The following is a 19,604-nucleotide window of genomic DNA, read 5'->3' as shown; positions in this document are numbered from 1 at the left end:
GCTTTTTTAGCGTATATCTTTGAATGCGGTGCGTGGTTGTAATTAATCTATTTGATGAAGAGCTCAGAAGTCATATAGGCGGAGTCTTTCGAACAGTAAGCCCAGAGTACGCTTCGTTTCGTACTTGTACAGTCGATCGACACATGCGCACTAAAATGTTTAGGTAATAGAATAGAACCAAATCTGGGTTATAGTGTGATTATCAAATTTACAATGCTGTGAAATAATTAAAGGGATAGTTTCCCAAAAATTCTGTCGTTGCAAACCTGTAATCCCTTTGTTCATCTTTGGAACATAATTAAAATATTTTTGATTAAATCTCTCTCTTATCTTCACACAGTCAAGGCTCAGAAACGTTGAAAGGTGTTTGTTAAAATAGTCAATGTGAAATAGTCGATTAGTGGTTCAGCTGTAATTTTTTTACGAAAGCTTCGAAAATGCATTTTGTACACAAAGAAAACAAAAATAACTTTTTTTTAACAGTTCATCTCTTCCGTGTCACCCTGTAGCACAATTTTGAAGAGCGTTGCATACATTAACATCGCATGCAACGCATGTTATATTCAGATTAAAGCAGAAACACTGTATCCATAACGGCGTATGACACTATTTTTATTTTTGGGTGAACTGTCCCTTTAAATAAATATATGCACTATATGTTTCAGAGTGTCTGTTTACACACGAGCAGCTTATGATCAGTCACAGTTTTTATCAGTAAAAAATGCAATGCCCAGTTGTTTTACTGAATTTATGACCGATAAAAATGTTTCGCACTCACACCAAAAATCGAATTGATGTATGGACATCTAAATGAAAGACATATATGTCCGCACTATACGCTGAAAAAAAAGTGTAGGATTGACAAATAATTTTCAGATAATTACAAAGAAACCTCAAGATACAAATGTAATGGAACATGAAATTTTGAAGTAAATAATTTTTTTTTTTTTACAGTGCATGCTGAAATTTCCATCATGCGCACACCACACATGGCTTTATCTATCACCGAGCAAACTGGACATTTAGCCCGTACCTCAACTACATATACTATGCTAAAATGACTCGCTAGCGGAAATGTTTTGGAAAGCTAATGCACAGATGATTCAAGAGAAACTTGTGCTTGTGGCTCACTAACAAGATAAAGAAACAATCTCTTCCTAAAAGCCTTTCAGCGTAAAAACTGCTTAGCTTAGCCGTTAGCCAAGGGTTGTTGGGGAAAGGAATGAGTTTTATTTACCAGTAGAACACCTCCCTTCTGACCAGCAGCGAGCTTGGGACTCTATTTATCCCTGTTCTGTTTCTGTTCTGACGCGCACAAATGCTGATGTGCGCACATGCTATTCCTCTTTTCAGTCGTCCGGTGGTAGAGCTAGCCAAGCAAATGTGAAAGTCCTTTAGGAGTCTGTTCTGTGGATTGATGTGTGGCAGGCCGGCAGCTAGTGCAAGGATGGTATATTTTCTGAAACCGAATAGGGCATTGTAAATATCGGGAATTATGTTGCAATATTTTTTTTTTTCAAAAGATCAAGGAACAGTTTGGTTTCTCACGATATGACCCCTTTAAATTAGCACTGACAGGCTAAGCAGCTTGTCACAGGTGTCTGCGTGCTTTAATATTAAAATTCCCTTGAGTGCTTCATTGGATCCCAGCTCTCTGTGTGTGTGTGTGTGTGTGTGATGTATGAGCAAGTTTTCTCTTTGGGGTTTGCAATGAGACTGTGTCAGCAGATCTGTCAGTTTTTGAGAGGAAGGCAGTTATTTTTCATAACCCATTTCTTCTGAAGTAGCACAGTTGAGCCCCAGTCCTTTTCCCCAGACCACTGCAGATGCAGTAGACTGCCTTATTCCTCTCCGTCCCACCTGCCTTCACTTCTCTTTAGCATCAGACCTATGGCACTGCTTTCGTTCTTTACAGCTAGTCATATCATTGTATTTACGTTTTCATGTTTTTATTTGCTCACTTTTAGGGCTGAGCAATAGAACAAAAAAATCTGTCTTGGATATGTTTTTACTTTTACTATGACTATGTTGCAAATTAGACAATGAATTGAATCAAGTTTTGAATTAATTGACACAGTTTGAACTGATTTATAAAAATTAATCTTAACAGTGTTTACATAAGAGAGAACATTAAAATATCTCAGCATGCTCATACATAGATTTATTAGCCAATATTTGTCTAGTTACTATTTAATATATGTAATGCGGCATAAGGACTTGACTGAATATATTTGATGAACGATATACTTCATTTTCAAGGTTTTTGTTCTCCATTTGTTCTCCAAGTTTTATTAAACATTAAAAAAACACCTGTTAATGTATGAGTTAGTCCCACAAAAGGACTTCTGTGAATCTTTGAGGTATAACTGCTACTGAATCAGTTAATTTGTACTGATTCACACAAATGAATCAAACTTAACTAAACTGGACTACTTTTAAATTGCATTAATTTCAATTTAATGAATTAACTTTTTTTTTATTCACTGGCATGAACAGTTTAAACCGATTTAATAAAACTAAACGTTTCTAACTAGTCTTTGGTGAAAAAAGGGGCAAATAAATGTGATACTCATGCCTCCATGTACTCTGAGACTCATACTGTCCTCTGTATATCTCCTCTTCTTTCACTCATTTGGTTACCATGGAGAACAGTATTCACCAAAGCAGGGGGTGGCTGGCACGCTTATGCTTAGAGAACAGTAGAGATCGCATTTACACCCATAACCGTACACACACACACACATCCATCTCTCTCTTTCCATATGTGCTGACCTCAGGTCTGCAGTTAAATTCAATTAAACTTGTTTACTGTCTGATTTTTATAGGGTCTTCTGATACTTAGTTTCCAGTGATCTCCCTGCAGCAGAAAATCCTATTCATGCTATTCAGGAATACAGTGAAACCACTGTTCCTGCCCCCTCTCAGATATAATCTCTCTCTCTCTCTCTCTCTCTCTCTCTCTCTCTCTCTCTCTCTCTGTCTCATAACAATAGCCAGGTCTTAGTGGCCTACATTTGGAAATGTTTTATTTCCCTTTTCTCTTCAGTTCTCTAGCTGAGAGAGGGGCTCTAGAATCAAGCCTTTGCAAGATGAGAAGCTTTAATGGCTTTAGCTGCCCTGGATATTGTTGTGAACTGGCCTTTGAAGAAAAAAAAAAAAATCAGAGAGAAAGTGAATCCTCCATTGTGCGTACAGCTCGAATTCGATCTAATTCAAGGATTAAAGCCTTGGATTATTTTACCCATCCTCAACTGCGCAAAATTAGTGCTGAGTAATCTAGCCATCTACGTCTTCTACTAAGCATATTCAAAATTATTAGGTGTTGATTTTCTCAGTTCCTACTCAAACCCATCTGATCTTGTTACCAGTTTTCACCTGTATGTGTGAATTACTTTCTTTTTATAAATAAAAACATCTCGTATTTTTCCATTGAGACAGACTAAAGGTCTGTGGCCCGTCTTTTTCAAGATCAGTGTTGCAGTGGTAGTTTCCCAGTGGCTCTGAGGAGAAAATTGCAGGCAGCATTGTCTCGTCACTGGATTGAATAATGGGAAGGGCTAGCAATAGCGCTGTAGGATTAGCAGGGATTGCTAATCCTTCCTGAGAGTGTTTCTCTGGCTGGCTGACAGCTGTGGGCCTCTGCACATCTGATTTACCTCAGATTACGCTGGAGCTGTGCCAACTGGATCCAATCAGGCCACGATGCTCTCTCGTCCCTTCTCTCTCACTGTCCCTCATATCCGTCCCGTCCTAGAACAGCCTCTCTCCTCTTCAAGATCAGGTCAACACAGAAATGCGACGCATTTGTCCGAAAGGTATCTCGCACTGGCGATACTTCAGAGAAATTTCTTCCGGATGTTCATGGCGTTGAAGGTTGACCCTGTGAGAGGGGATCCGTTATCTAGGAGGACGGCACCATGTGAGTAACATGAAATAGTTAGTTTGTCACTAGCAGAAGTCGTCTGTCGTAACAAAGCAGAACTCTGAATGAAGCATTTTTGGCTTCATCTGTTGCGAAATACTCTGTTTTTGCGCATCATATAAGCGCTTGCTTTCATAACCCATTTGCGACTGATCGCCAGGCGCTGAAGATGACTAACGTTACAGGCTTTTCGGAGGATGTCTGCTTTTCCGTTCTCACACCATTCATCCGATCGATAAAACATGCAGTGTTGGTTGCAGGGCGTCCATGTGATTTACACAGTTCTATATCGCACAGACCTTTGGCTTCCTTGTAGAATCAGAGAGATCAGTAAAAAAATAAGGTCCTTCTCGACCAGATTTCCTGCTGCCAGGACAGTCTTCCTGTATTACAATAGGAGTGGATTTACTGTGATTCTAAGGGTGCTTTAAGAGCCTAACGCTAGATCAATAGATTGGACCTCTGTGCTTTTAAAGCCGTGAACTTGTTGTCAAGGCAAGAGCTGTTCATTTGATTTAGCATTCCCGCTAATCATGTCAGATCAGGCCTGTCTAGCTGGCTAGCTAAAAAAAAGTGAGAGGGAGAGAGTGTAAGAGAGAGGGTGAGAGAAATATGGGTAGAGGAAGTGAAGAAATATGGTGTCGGCGGAGGTATTTTAGGCAGCCTCAGCCATCCATCTCATGAATGAACCATTACAGGGCTCAATAATAGGGCTTCATTGGGGAAAAGGAAAGAGATGGGAGGAAGCAGATTGACAAATATGAGGCTGATGATATAATAACTTGTGCATTTGCAATGCAAAAATCTAGCCAGATGAAGAAAAGGATGGCTGATTTCTTTTACTTCTTATTTAGAAGACAGTTAACCTCAGTTGTAACGAAAAATACTTTTTTATCTGAATTGATTTCTTCTTATTTATATTTATGTAGCACTGGTTTTCTAACAAAGGTGTTTAATTAGCATGCTAACAGAAAACCATGGTAAAATTATCATCTACTGCCATATGTGTCTGTCTCTTGTGTCACTCCTTGCTTCATATTCTAGCACCTTGTAGCAGGAGCGTTGCAGTTTTGGAAACATTTTGTAGCATTTTACAATTTTCAACTTATTGTTTCTGATTTCTGTTCCTATTTCATTTTCACGCCCTAATAAATCAAATGTAAGCTTTTCTAAAGGCTTTTTTAATGCATCTATAACAGCTTAGTAGTTAAATAACAGTTCAGAATGTAAATATGTCAAATTTTTGAATCACGGCATTGACTTATTTATTTTGTTACAGAGCTATGTCGAACTTTTCAACATTTCTGTTAATCACTTATTTCTGTGGTATGGCACAAAGTTGAGTTAAAATACAACTGAGCAATTGGAAACTAAACTGAATAATCTTGAGTTGTAAGGTGCATAAATGTCACACGTTTTCAAACGTTGCATAACAAAAATACCTCTTACAAAAGCTATAGAGAAGAAACATCTATGGAATGAAAGACACTAAAAGTTTCTAGGGACAAAGTTGGCAGCTTTGTTAATTTAAAATGGACCGCCTTGGAGGGCATTGAAGAATAAGCACAAAATCATCATGGGGACCTATATTTACTGCCAGAGACTTGCCTTGCAAGATGATCTGATGATATATTGGTGTATTAGTGTACTTACCAAACCCAGAAGACTTTTGTTCATCTTCAAGACGAAAAGTTTATTGAAACCTGACAGATTTGTGTTTGTCCACTGAAAGTCCACACAATCAAAACTTTGACACTTTTTTAAAAAAAGTTCATAAATAGATTTAAAAAAGACAAAGAAAATTGTACCTTGTGACATGACAAGTGATGACAAGTGCTAAGTTTTCAGAGGAGACACAACTGCTTTATATCAGTGGTTCTCAAACCTGTCTTGGGGACCCCAAGTCACTGAATATTTTGTATGTCTCTCTTATTTAACACACCTGATTCAACTTGTCAGCTCAATAGTAGAGTCTGCTCAAGACTTGAACTGGTATAGACTTGACGTATAAAATGTGGGGTGGTTGGAGGTCCCTGGGACAGGTTTGAGAATCACTGCTTTGAAACATGCTGGCTTGCTGTGAAGTTAGTTTTCTTGCGCTACTCAAGAACCAATAAAGCTTGTTCTTACACATCAAGCAAATATGGTTGCAATATTTAATGAGCTACCTATGTGCGTTGCTCAATAATTTTGAATGCATAAAAGTTTTGGTAGCACGGTCTCTCAGTGGATATAAAAAAACTGAGAGAATATTAAAAAATATCTTCAGTCGTGTCTGAAAAATTAATGTAAGTTTTACGTTATGAGTTTTCTTTTTTCTTGAAGAGTGCTCTTAGTACGCCTCCAGATGCCATCAATTCAGAGCTTTTAAGCTTTGTAGATTTCAGATTATGTTTGTAGTAAATATAATTTTGTCCCAACCTTAAACTGTGCTTTTCAATCTTTTTATGGTGTTTTTAGGTACCATCTGCTTTCAAAATATGTACCTTGGATGCTAGATCTACAATCTTTGAATGACTTTTCAAAATATAGCTGCCAACAGCAAATAGTCCAATCCAGCAGGTGTAGGAAATGTAAAAGACGTAGAGTGACTGACTTGAAAACAGCTTTATAGAACATGATTACTTATATTACTTATATTTATAGTCCTTGCCTATTGCTAAGAGAAATTACTATATTAAAATTATATTAGCTATATACAGCTAACGAATGTCCATTGTTTGATAGTGTGTGGATGCACTGTGTCTATGTATTTTATGTTTGTATATGTCTGTCTGTCTCATTTTAAATGTATTTTTTGAAATACTGTAAAACAATGTAATTCAAGTATCCTGCATACCGATATATTAGCTATTCTGTAATCCGGATCGTTTGCAGTGATCATAAATCCTCTGCCTGCCCTAATAATACTTGTGTTTGTCTGTGCAGGTGATGTGGGTATGTAACCTGTGCAGGAAACAGCAGGAAATCCTAACTAAGTCAGGAGAATGGTTTTCATCAGGGCCTGGGGGGAGGCCTCTTAGTGTGGGCGCTCCCCTCAGTGTCCCTGAGTTGGAGAAGGACAGGAAGTTGCGGTCCAGATCACAGGCACCGGTCACAAACGACACCCTGCCACCCAGCACTGGAGCCGGTGACGCCACCAGGGGAGCAGATACGATGCCTGCTTCACGCTCCCGCAGTGAACCACCACGAGACAAGTACGCCAAACAACGTTACACGATTCATACACGTGCCAATCCCAAGTTGTATTTGTCAAAGCCTGTAAAGTGTGCAATGCAGAAGTGCATGTATGTTACCCTGGACCACAAAAAGTCACACAGGTATATTTGTAGCAATGGCATGGGTCAAAATGTTTTTTCTTTTATGCCAAAAATCTATTGAAAATTATGTAAAGATCATATTTAGTCAATTTTCCATTATATACGGTATATATATTCAAATTGAATCCTTGAGTTTTAGTAATATGCACTTCATTTGGAAACTTTAATGGTGACTTATGGTGAATATTTAGATTTTTTTTCACCTTCAGATTCCAGATATTCAAATAGTTTTATCCCAAAAAAGATTCTCCTGTCATGTTCCACTTTATAGAAAGGTTCAATTTCTTAACATTAATTAATGGATTAGGTATCATGAACTAATAATTAACAATACATGTTTGATGGACATACAATAATAGTACAATTTCAACATTTTAAAGTGTATAAATTTCACTCCTATATGAAAATACTCTCATCATATAAGCACCCTTGTGTCATTCCAAACCCGTAAAAGTTTAGTTCATCTTTGGAACACAATTTAAGATATTTTAGATATTCCTATTGACTGCCAAATAATTAACACTGTTAAGGCCCAGACAAGTATGAAAGACATCATAAAAATAGTCCAATTACCATTAGTGATCAATCTGAATGTAATGATGTGATGAGAATACTACTTGTACACAATGAAAATAAAAATAACAGCTTGATTAAAATATTTATAACATTCAGATTAAATCACTGATGGCAGAAAGACTATTCTATGTTTTTCATACTTTTCTGGACCTTGACAGTGTTCATTACTTGGCAGTCAACGGGACAGTCACAAACCTCCCAGATTATATCCAAAATATCTTAAATTGTGTTTCAAAGACGGACAACGCTTTTGCAGATTTTGAATGGCATGGGGTAAGTGATTAATGACAAATCTTTAATTTTGGGGTGGAGTGACCCTTTAATTCATGTTTCAAAGAGCGAATCATACCAAAATTGTATCATGAACAAACATGAATTAACAATGACCAATAGTATATTCAATAAGATAAGCTCTTAATAAATAAACGTTTGTTATATTGTCAATTTTTGTGGCTCGTTGTTGTCCCACTTCAAATTACGTAGCTTTATCTACTTACATCGAGGAAAAAAATACAGTACAATAAATACAGTGCACTTACTGAGTTCATATAGTATTGAGTTCATATAGTATTTAGCTATTGGTTTAGGATAGGTATTAGTTTAAAAACTCATTAGTTTAAAAACTAATTTTAACACATAATTCATTTGAATATAAGTAATATATTAGCATATCAGCTAATATAAAGTGGGGCAGCTAATGTTAGCTGAATTTTCAAAATAGGTGGTGTTACATATCCCTACTGTCAACATACCATTTGTTCTATTTTAAGAGGGACATTTCAACAAAATCTGTTTATCCTGACCTGTTTTCAACTGGCAGTATGTGGACTGCAGCTCCTGCCTTATAATCTCTTTATAAGATGACGTCTGTTGCTTGTCTTCCTATCAGATTCATATTCAGCTAAATCCTTTTGGATTTGAATTCCCTCAATTTAAAACACAGGGGTTAACCCAGTGTTGTGCTATTTACTAGAAATAACTGCTATTGTAGCAGTTGCGAATGCAAAACGGATGCAGCACTTAGTAACGCAGCATCTCACAGTCTTTCCAACTTCTGTTTGATGAATAATAGGAAGAGACCCGTGTCCCTGCACGAGCAGAATGGAAAAGTGATAGGACGTGGAGAGAGAAGGAGAGGCCCAGGCCGGTTGTCATCACAGGCCTCCGAAGACCGAGCTCCAGGTGAGAAGCGTGACAGCAGACGATTGGAGAAAGGCCATTCGCAGGAATACCCAGAAAATGAGCCCACCCATCCCGAACGGCGAAGGAGACAAGAAGAGGAAGAGCGAGAACGTCAAAGACGAGAGGAAGAGTACCAGACTCGGTACCGCAGTGACCCGAACCTCGCCCGCTACCCTGTCAAACCGCAGAAGGAGGAACAGGAAATGCGAATGCATGCCAAAGTGTCCAAAATGCGCCAGGAGCGCCATCACAGCGACCTGGCCATCAACGAAGTGGGATTAATGCAAGATGGGGGTGAGGCGGCTGGAAATCGCATGAGCAGGCAACGAGTGGCCAACAACGAAGACCGCAAGACCCTTTTAGAAAACCATCGAGCTTATTCTGTGGACAGGACCGTGGGGGGTGGCATTGGGGGACAAGGATCCCTCGCCAAACAGGGCCACGGTGGTCCTCAAATGGGTCCTACCGGGCCCCTAGACCTCAGGGACGGACAGGACTGGGGCCCAAAGGGGCATCTGGAACCTGGGTCCGCAGCTTTTCTGCACAGGGCTAAGCGGGAAAAGGCTGCAGAAATCATGCGTAAAGATTCTTCTCTTAGCTCGGACCAATCAGAGTCGTTACGGCCACCTCCGCCTAGAGCCTACAGACCCAAACGAGGCCTCAACAAAAGGCAGATGTCCATCAGTAGCTCGGAAGAAGAGGGCGGCTCCACACCTGAATACACCAGCTGTGAGGACGTGGAGATCGAAAGTGTTAGTGAAAAAGGTAGGTTACCTTTTTTAACATTTTATTTTAAATTGTACATTTTTTTAGCGATCATGGCAGCATTAAGTAAACAGACTGATGGTGTGTTTGGTGTGGGGCAATGGGCCATGGGTGCTGAAACTATTTCATTACACAAGGTTATTAAAGTAGCAGGTGTTTTCAGCTAAAATGAAAAACTTGGATTATGAAATATTAGTCCAAATAAAGTGTAAACACTGCCATTCAAAATATTGTGGGCAGAAAGATTTTTTTAAATGTTTTGAAAGAATTAGTACTTTTATTTCCCAAGAATTTATTATATTGGTCAAATCTGACAATATTACAATGTTTCTAGTCTATATTTCTGTTTTATAATCTCCATAAAAAAATTAAGTAGCACTGTTTTCATGACTGATAATAATAGATGTTTCTTGATTATTAAATCAGCATATTAGGATGATTTCTGAATGATAGTGTGACACTGAAGACTGCAGTAATGATGCTGAAAATTCAGCTTTGCATCATAGGAATAAATTACATTTTAAAATATATTCATTTATATTTATATACTAGAAAGCAGTTCTTTTAAATAAATGCAGCCTTAGTCGAGTTAAAGAGTTTTCTTTTAAAGAGTTACATTTTTACATTTATTCAACTAGAAAACAGTGACGGTAATGTTGTTTTTACTTCATATTTTTGTTCAAATGGATGCAGCCTTGGTTGTGCTGAAAAGATTTCACAACGTTGTAACTCTGATCTTTATTTTACACACACACACACACACACAGACACACAAAACAGATTCACTATTTCTCAAAGTGCCTTAAAACACAGAGAAAATGCAAATCAGGAATAATTCAACAGTAAAACTGCTACCCCACACTTTATGGATTTAATCTTAAAAGTGCAACTCTCACTTGATCGGCTTGGATGAATTCCATAATTAACATCTTAAACAGCTCTGTTTTGCATTAGTGTGAAATGCGTGGTCATCGAGGGTGATGTGAATGCAGGTGTGAGTGCCACTTTGATCCGTTACGGTCATCTCCCAGTGCTATGATCAGTTTTTAATAATTACATGAAAATATACATATTGTTCTCAGAGTTTATAACTGTGTTACTTTTGCATAATTCTCACATCAAAGCCATCATGTTACATACGTCATTGAACCTGTTCAACCATGATGATCGGTCCAGAGTCTGAGGTCTGTGAAACAAACCCTGCTGATTCATTCAGTGAAGCTCCATTTGTTTATTTGGAACATTTTTAGGGCACCAGATTTGGGAATTAGGTCAGCAGCTCTCTCACATAAAACCGCTGAGTGACTGACTGGCTGGCTTTCGTCAGTCCTGGGATGCGGCATGTGCCATTTGGGGACCTTTTTCATATTCATCATTGGGTAACCCATTCCTGCTCTGAGCATGAATACGTTTCGGCTCTTTCCATTACTCTCAGCTGCAGGTCACAGAGTTTTGAAAGTCCCTGGCATGATGTGTTTGTATCTAATCAAGCTCCAATTTTGTCAAATTACGTAAAAAATTGTGAGAACTTGATGATTTGTGGGTTGACGTGTGGGTTTAACGTCCAGAAAAGCTTGCTCTGAAATGAATCTTAACAAACAAAGAAACAAATAGGTTTGATATTATATTACAAAATTGATCATTTCCACCCCGAACTGTAAAATAAATTCGATAAACTTTACAATAAAAAAACGACAGCTGCAGTTGCCGGAATTCGTCAGTTAAAAATAAGGTGACAGCGTTTTCAGTTTTATAGTTTTATTTTTAATTTACAGTTAAATACCATAATTTCATTAACTGATATATAATGTTAGTAAACCAACCTATTAAAGTACTGACTCTGTTTTGTACTATTGAGATTAGCTTTTAAATATGAACATAAATAGAAGTTGCTCAGTGTCATTCACAGAAGCACTAAACACCATCATGGTGAGACTCATTAAACTAAAATATGCAATAAACATTAATTTAACAGCATTACATGTAACATACAACACTAATAAACATAACTGATAAGAAACAGTTATGTTTTTTACAGAAAAAAACATCAAATGCAACAAAATTTTAAATGCAATTCAGGCATGTCCGGGACTGTCAGTTTACGGGTTACGGGCTAGGAATTTACCATTAACAGGTTTTTACTGTAACTTTTTTTAAAAAATGTTAAAATCACAGTCATTTACTACAGTGCAGAATAGTTTCAAACATAAGTCATAATTTGATACTTATGACATTGTACATGTGTTTGAAAAGAGTTTCTTTTATGCTGAAGTTGAAAAAAACACCCTGAAGCTACCATGTGCATAATATCCCCGGTTGAAGCCACGACCTGATAGCAAACATGTTCCAACATGAATCTGACTCGGGTCATTTCCCAATCCCACCCTCCCATCTTCTCTCCATCACCCCTGTGACCTCCTCCTACGCTGTCCTAAAAATGCAAGTGTTACATCAACACTGGAGATTAGATGAAATAGATTGCAATTTTTTTTACTTAATTTATTGATTTGTTGCCGATATTGGACTGCTGGTTATTTATCCTGAAAAAGTTCTATTTCAATTTGACATTAGATCAATTGTTTCTACATACAATCGTTTAACCCTATTGCTCATCTTTTTTTTTTTTTTTTTTTTTGTTACTGTTGCACCATCTTTTGCAGTGGCAGTTGGGTACAGAGCTAATTTGACTTTATTCCTGATAACTAGGACAAGCAAATACCGGACAGAAGCTTATAATGTCAGGGATCGCCAAGGGAATAGCTCATGCTTCATTCAGTATGTGCGGAGGGTCTTCTTGGGCACTATACATTAGAGTTGTAAGACAGTTTTATGAATGTAATCAAGATGATCAAATGAGACTGTAAAATTTTATACTTGGCTATATATTATCTTGTTTGGGGTTTGGCACTTTAAACATCTACCTTTGTTGCTAAAGGCAAAGATACTTTGCGATATGCTCCCCTTAAGTTAAACGAACTCCATTAATTTATAGCACAATTTTTTTCTCAAGTGTAAATCTAGCCACTGCAATACTATTTTTAGACACAGTTCATCATGTGAGAGAATTCCCTCTTCCTGTAAGGTAAATGTCAAATTCTGGGCCTCATTAAACAACCAGATGTATTGATTAGGCCTGTCAAAATTACGCATGTTTAATTACGAATGTTTAACACGGTTCATTTTTCTTAACGCTTTAAGGCATTCAATATGACATCGGACAAAATGATTGACATGCTGAGATAAATTTAATTTCTTCTTTGTTCATTGTATTTTATATATGCGTATAAATTTGCTCTAGAAGTATAATTCACATAAAATTAAAAGTAAAAGTAAAAAAATAAAAGTAAAAAAAAAGCATTCAGAAATAAACATTTTGTTTTATTACAACTGAAATTAAAATAAAATATTAAAAACACAAAAATGTATTTTATTTCAGCTAGTTGCCAACATTTCATTAGGTTATTAAATTAACTAAAACTAAATAAACTTAATAAAAACTACACAGACGTGTTTACAAAAAAACTTTAACGAATGAAAAAAGGCTAATTTAAAATATTAAAAAAGATATATTTTCCCAAATTGGCTTCCATCTAGAAGCTACTATACACAGCCCGTTCCGACTGTCATCAGGTTTCTATAACTTTATTGTAAAAGTACTGTGTTCATAATGTCAATTTCTATTCTGCAGGTGACTGGGACTGTCATCCTCTGGACCCAGCTGTGTGGCACGTAAGGATTTCAACTGTTTCTCAATCGTATATTGCAGTTATGTTTCAGTGGCAATTTCTAATAGCAGAAACAGCAGTTGTTTCTCAATGCATTGTACGTTCACATATACATGTCATGTCAGCATGTGTGTTCAGCATTAATGGGACTAAAAAAGCATCGTTTGCTTCCTCACAGCATCCAGTGAGCTGGCAGCCATCCAAAGAGGGAGATCATTTGATTGGCCGCATCACTCTAAGTAAGCGCTCCACCATGCCACGAGAAGCTGGTTCCCTGCTGGGTCTGAAGGTGAGCTTACACTAGCTAATCACATCTTTGTCTCTTGCACTTTGAAGGGATGCAATACACTAAAGGTGTGGTCCCATTTACTCTATTGAAAGTGGGACCAGATTTGACAAAATATAGTTAATAATATGGGAATAATTAAATAAATATTCAAAATTATTCTGCCAACTATCTAACAAACTGCTTGCTTTCTGTCTGTGCTGCAAATTTGGGTCAGAGATCACAAACTTGAACCCAAAGCGAAATTGGCATTGGGAAATCAAGCCACCGTCAGGCAAAGTTCTTCATTTACTAATTCCCATTAAAATGATTGGGTTTCACTTGCCAAATTTTGCACTAAATGTGGCTGCACCATAAATGGCCTGTTAGATGCCTTTTCGTGTCATCATTTGGTCTTGTTATAATATATGAAGTTAATAACGAAATGGGTCGTTATAGGTCTATCGTGACCCAACTGTAAGGGTGTTATCACACTTGTCAGTTTGGATCGATTTACTCTGGTGGGTCTACTCTGTTAGTGCGGTTTGACTGAGTAAGTGTGAACGCAGCCATCCAAACCCTGGTGCGTGCCAAACAAGCGGACTGAGGCTGCTAAAAATATGGGTCTCGGTCAGCTTCCGAATGAACTATGAACGAACTATGAACACAACACAGACCAAATGCTACTAAATCTCTATGCAGCATGATTTGACGACAACGAATGAGTGGTGTAACCAAAATAAATTGAGCAAAAAAGCTCCTTTTTAGTTTGCAGATGGTGAAAACAGAATTATATGCACACACAACAATGAGCATGTTTAGTCCAGTAGGTGTAGTAGTGTGTTTGACTAATGTGGCGCTGACCAGACAGATCGGTTAATGGGGGCTTTGATGTCCCACACTGCACATGCAACCACATTGAAAAGAAAGTGAACATGCCTTTTGTGTTCAGTTCCTTCACGAATACGTCATTCAATGCGACTAATCAGTTTCTGAAAGTATCACTACACTTTTAGGGTCCGTATCTTTAGGTTCACTGTCAAAAATGGCAATGTGAACTCTGAGTGAACCAGGACCAAATGTATCATTTTGCCTTTTGGTCTGGACCAGATTTTAGCATGGGAACGATTATGACAGTGTGAATGTATTTGTTCTTGGTGGAATAGATCTGTTATGCTGCTGCTGTTGGTTTAAGCTGTTTTTGTAGATTATTGCTGCTGCTGCAAAGCAAGTGTAGTAACTTGCCAGTGTACTTCCAGTACGTACACTGATATGGGGCGGTGAGTGTTTAAGACGGACTGCTGCTGCACAAGTAGCTTATAAAATAGCCCATAGAAGATGGTGCTGGGGTAGGTGGAGGGTTTCAGAGTAATTCTGAATAAACGCTGCCGAAATGCTTCAGTGGATTCTAACCAATCATTTAAAGCAGTAAGTTCATAGGCTGCGTATATGCAACATGAACCAATCAGCTTGTGCCAAGCACTCTAGTTTAAAGCTGTGAACATCATCAATTTGCATTAACGACATGCACCATCTAGAGTTTCATTTTTACCGTAGATATAATTAGATGGCCTATTAGTGGCTGTTCTTTTGGCCGCATAAGCCATATTTGAGAATGCATGAACATTCGAGAGCAAGTCACTGGTGCATGCGTGAATATTTGTACCTTCAGTAGACTTCAGAAGATGTCTTTGTTAAGCACAATACAACAAAGCAGTTAGCTAACAAGGTACTTTGATTTAAAAACCTGTATTATTGAGAAACTCATTGTCTATTATTTTGAGCAACAACATAGAGCTTACCAAGACGGCAAACAAATAAAATAAATAAGTAATGTTTAAAATAAAAGTAATGTTTTGTCTTTATCAGGCGTACTCGTAATCAGGCACGCTTATTGTTTGTTTTGTCATCCTAGTAAATTATTGGATGCTTCTTTACTCTACTGGACAGACATTTTATCCAAAGTGACTTGCAGTGCTTTCAAATTATGCATCTTAGCGTTGCTAGCCCATCCTCTACAAAATGTCTGTGTAAAGATGCTTAAGAACAGTGCTTAGTTTGTTATTGCACAATGTGAGTGAACATGGTACACTATGTCATTGTGTTCATTCACTTAGGCCTTTCTCTCTCTCTGTTTCTGTCCCCTGATGGAGCTTGAGTTCATCGTCTTCTGGCTTGCTTAGACAGCACTGACTCAAAACAAAACTTGAAATGACTAGAGCTGAATAACAACACTGATGCTAGGGCTTCTTATTGCTGAATTGGACAAGTTTCATTACACAGTTACTGAACTGATATAAATCTAAACTGCACTAAAAATGCCACTTTGTTTTGCTAGAGCTGCTTTATTTAGTTACAATTTTGGATTTGCATAATTGGTTCTGTTACTTTCCTGTTTAAAACTATAAATCTGTTTTGAAACTATCTCTCTTGTATGAAGTGCTATAAAAATAAAGGTGACTTTATTTGACTCGTACGTCCTGTCCAGGTGGTTGGTGGGAAAATGACAGAGTCAGGGAGACTGGGGGCCTTCATCACCAAAGTAAAGAAAGGAAGTTTGGCTGACATTGTAGGCCATTTACGAGCAGGTAATAATTATTCAGTTTTGACTGGCTAATTTTGTGAGGAAGTTGCAATGTTTTCAAATTTTATTTTGACCTTAGCTTCATGCATGTCTTCTGCGAGAGCTCCGTTGATATTTTTGGTTGCATATCTACGTGTAATTTTTCACAGCTCATTATTCAGTCAGTCTGTCTATGCAGGACACCTCCAAGTGCTAAATGGATTCTTTTTTTGATTTCAGGCGATGAGGTGTTACAGTGGAATGGAAAGGCGTTGCCTGGCGCAACTAAAAAGGAAGTGTACAATATTATTCTAGAGTCCCAGTCAGCACCTCAAGTGGAAATAGTTGTTTCCAGACCGATTGGGTAAGCTAAACAAACCACAAAATAATGACAAGCTAGTTCAGAAATTAAAGAAAACAAACCTTTGGATGTACGAGTGACTTCAGTGATTTTTCTTCCTGTTGCATGTTAAAGATGTATTCAGCGAATTCTGTCCAAAAACTTCTTGAAAAAGGTCTATAGAGCATATCAGTAAGTAAAGGAGTATCTGAGAGTGTTCTTCTTCCTAGTGTCCCTGTTGTCACCCTACATGCTCCAGACCACCCTCCTCTCACCCTTAAAACAGCCATTGCATTAGAGCGGTCCTTCGGTTCCCTCTTCTTTCCTGTGTCTGGACAGTTTTGCTATGACGTCTCAAGAGGAAATGTGCAGTCAAGTTTGTGTATGTGTGTGGAAAAACTGACCGAGAGAGAAGCTAATGATCTGTCAACTGACATTCTTTTCTCCTGTGCTTCAATTTTCTGTTTCCTGCAGAGATACACCGAGACTTCCAGGAACATCACATCCTCCTCTAGAATCAAGTAGGTTTTGTGACTCTGGTTTAAAAAAGTTAGTTCGCCATAAAGTACGAGTTCTGTCATCATTTACTCAAACTCGTGTCATTTTTCAAACCTGTATGACTTTATTTGGTATGTGGAGCACAAAAGGAGATATTTAAAGGAATGCCCAAGCTGCTTTTCGTATGTGGTTAAAATGCATCCAAACAAGAGTCATTATGAACTTTAATTGTTTGATGCAATGGCACATGAGCTAAATTATTTTCAGAAGCAGTCATTAAAGGAGTTGTTGGTTGACTTCCATGGTAGGAAAAGAAATACTATGGAATTCAATGGGAATTTCATGTCAGGTTAATTTCATGATTACCAGCATTTTTAAAAATACTTTGTTTTATGTTCTACATAAGGAAGGTTTGGAACAACATGAGGGTAAATGATGACAAAATATACATTTTTGGGTGAACTATCCATTTAACGAATAAGACATGACAAACACTAAAATCTAAATTAAGTACGTTTCACCAATAAGTGTGCAATACATCACAGCTGTACACCTATTATGTCAACTTTTTGAACTTACAGCTGGTTCAAGTTCTATAGATGAATCCCAAAAGGTGGACCGTCCATCCATCTCTGTAATGTCACCGACTAGCCCTGGGATGCTGAGAGACCTCCCTCTGGTCCTGCCAGGCCAGTTGTCGGTAAGCATGGAGGGGGGTAACACTTATTTAGATCTATTTTCTCATTTTTTCATGTGGTGTGTAACAAGGTCAGTATATTTTATCTGTTACCTAGTTATAAAAAAATACTTCCAACACTTTAAAAACTGAACAAAGTGATATGTTTTTTAATAAGTATTGTTTTTACCTAGGTGAAATTATGGTATGATAAAGTGGGCCATCAGCTCATTGTCAATGTCCTACAAGCACGAGAACTGCCCCCTCGACCAGACGGACGACCCAGAAATCCCTACGTCAAAATGTATTTTCTTCCTGATAGAAGGTAAAATATTTCAAATGTATTAATAATCGTGATAATAGCGTATAAAATACTGTATTTTTGCTCAGAAGCGAAGATACTTTAAAAGCACTAAAACTGGAAGACTGTAGACTGTAAACTTTTGAATGGCAGTGTAGATTGGTGGCCTCAATTTTTTTTTTATTATCTTTGATGATATATTTGTCCATGCCCTAGCCCTCTACTGTAAGATCTGACTTGCATTTTCCATTTTGGGTATTGCTGAGTATCTAAAATGCATTCCGTGCCAAAAGATTAAATAATAAGCAGGTGGAAATGGAACCTGCAGACTATTTGTGCTGATTTTTGGGAGAAATTTGTAAAATTGCGCAGACTGCACACACTCTTATAAGCACACCGCATTCATCTGCATAGCGACAAGAGCAAGAGACGGACGAAAACGGTGAAGAAGATTGCAGAGCCAAAGTGGAACCAGACGTTCCTGTATTCTCACGTTCACCGCAGAGACTTCAGAGAGCGCATGCTGGAGATCACTGTTTGGGACCAGCCCAGAGTCCAGGAGGAAGAAAGTGAATTTCTGGGAGAGGTGTGTGTGTGTGTTTATTAATTATTATATCCTGACAGTAAGACCTGTTGTCAATGTATCTATATCTAGCTTCAAAACAAACATAATGTACTCGTGTTCCATTTTCTCAGTTCTATTGGTATGCACAAGAATAGTTTTTCAAACCACCTGAAGTTTTAAGGGTTTTTTTTTTCGTTGGGAGCATAGTAATATGCTCTTTGAAGTGCGTTTTGTTTATATGCTAATTTATACATGCCCCTGGTGTGCAGTTGCTCTGAAGCAGACAATTGATGTTTCTCTGGTATAAAGTGTATATCTGCTAGTTTGGCCTCCAAACATTTGTTCTTTCATGGTTCAAATTTCTTTTTCTGTTTTTATTGTTTTGACCAGATTCTGATCGAGCTGGAAACAGCTCTGTTGGATGACCAGGCACACTGGTACAAGTTGCAGACCCACGATGTGTCGTCCCTGCCGTTGCCCCAGCCGTCCCCCTGCCTCCCTCGCAGACATGTTCATGGAGACAGTCCTAGTAAAAAACTGCAAAGTAAGTGCGAGCTGGCGCATGTGTGTTAATAGTGTGTGTGTGTCAACTGTAAAATAAAAATGTAGGTGTTCGTAAAAACGAAATTAAGGCAACAGCATTGCTCTTTTTGCGTTTCTTTTTTTTAAGTGAATGACTTGCAAAATATTATAGTTTGTATTTAGATTAACATTATTCACACAATTACATACGTTAGTATGTTTTTATAGATGATGCCCTTAGTTGCAAGTTAAAATTGAGTGGTGCAAATTGTTTCCTTTATGTACATAAATATGTTTTAAATAGGTTCATATAATGTGCTTCATTTCATGTTTTTTGTGGGAAAAGGTAAATGTCACAAAGAGCAAATTACTTAATGTCCTATT

At 37.7% G+C, this 19,604-nt stretch overlaps 1 protein-coding gene across 10 annotated transcripts in view; it reads left to right on the top strand.

Annotated features, from left to right (window-relative positions):
- rims1b (regulating synaptic membrane exocytosis 1b) overlaps positions 1–19,604 on the top strand; it is a 56,394-nt gene that overhangs the window by 16,008 nt on the left and 20,782 nt on the right. For all 10 annotated transcript variants that reach the window (XM_043237877.1, XM_043237837.1, XM_043237885.1 and 7 more), the window contains 11 exons: positions 6,851–7,119; positions 8,891–9,765; positions 13,454–13,494; positions 13,669–13,779; positions 16,244–16,343; positions 16,559–16,682; positions 17,133–17,179; positions 17,738–17,856; positions 18,027–18,157; positions 18,548–18,719; positions 19,089–19,242. In XM_043237877.1, the coding sequence (XP_043093812.1) occupies positions 6,851–7,119; positions 8,891–9,765; positions 13,454–13,494; positions 13,669–13,779; positions 16,244–16,343; positions 16,559–16,682; positions 17,133–17,179; positions 17,738–17,856; positions 18,027–18,157; positions 18,548–18,719; positions 19,089–19,242 (2,143 nt within the window). The remainder of the gene's footprint in view (positions 1–6,850; positions 7,120–8,890; positions 9,766–13,453; positions 13,495–13,668; positions 13,780–16,243; positions 16,344–16,558; positions 16,683–17,132; positions 17,180–17,737; positions 17,857–18,026; positions 18,158–18,547; positions 18,720–19,088; positions 19,243–19,604) is intronic.

The sequence above is a fragment of the Puntigrus tetrazona genome, chromosome 1 (assembly GCF_018831695.1).
Source record: "Puntigrus tetrazona isolate hp1 chromosome 1, ASM1883169v1, whole genome shotgun sequence".
NCBI lineage: Eukaryota > Metazoa > Chordata > Actinopteri > Cypriniformes > Cyprinidae > Puntigrus > Puntigrus tetrazona.
Note: the sequence above shows the minus strand (reverse complement) of the source record. Positions and strands in the feature narration are given on the sequence as shown.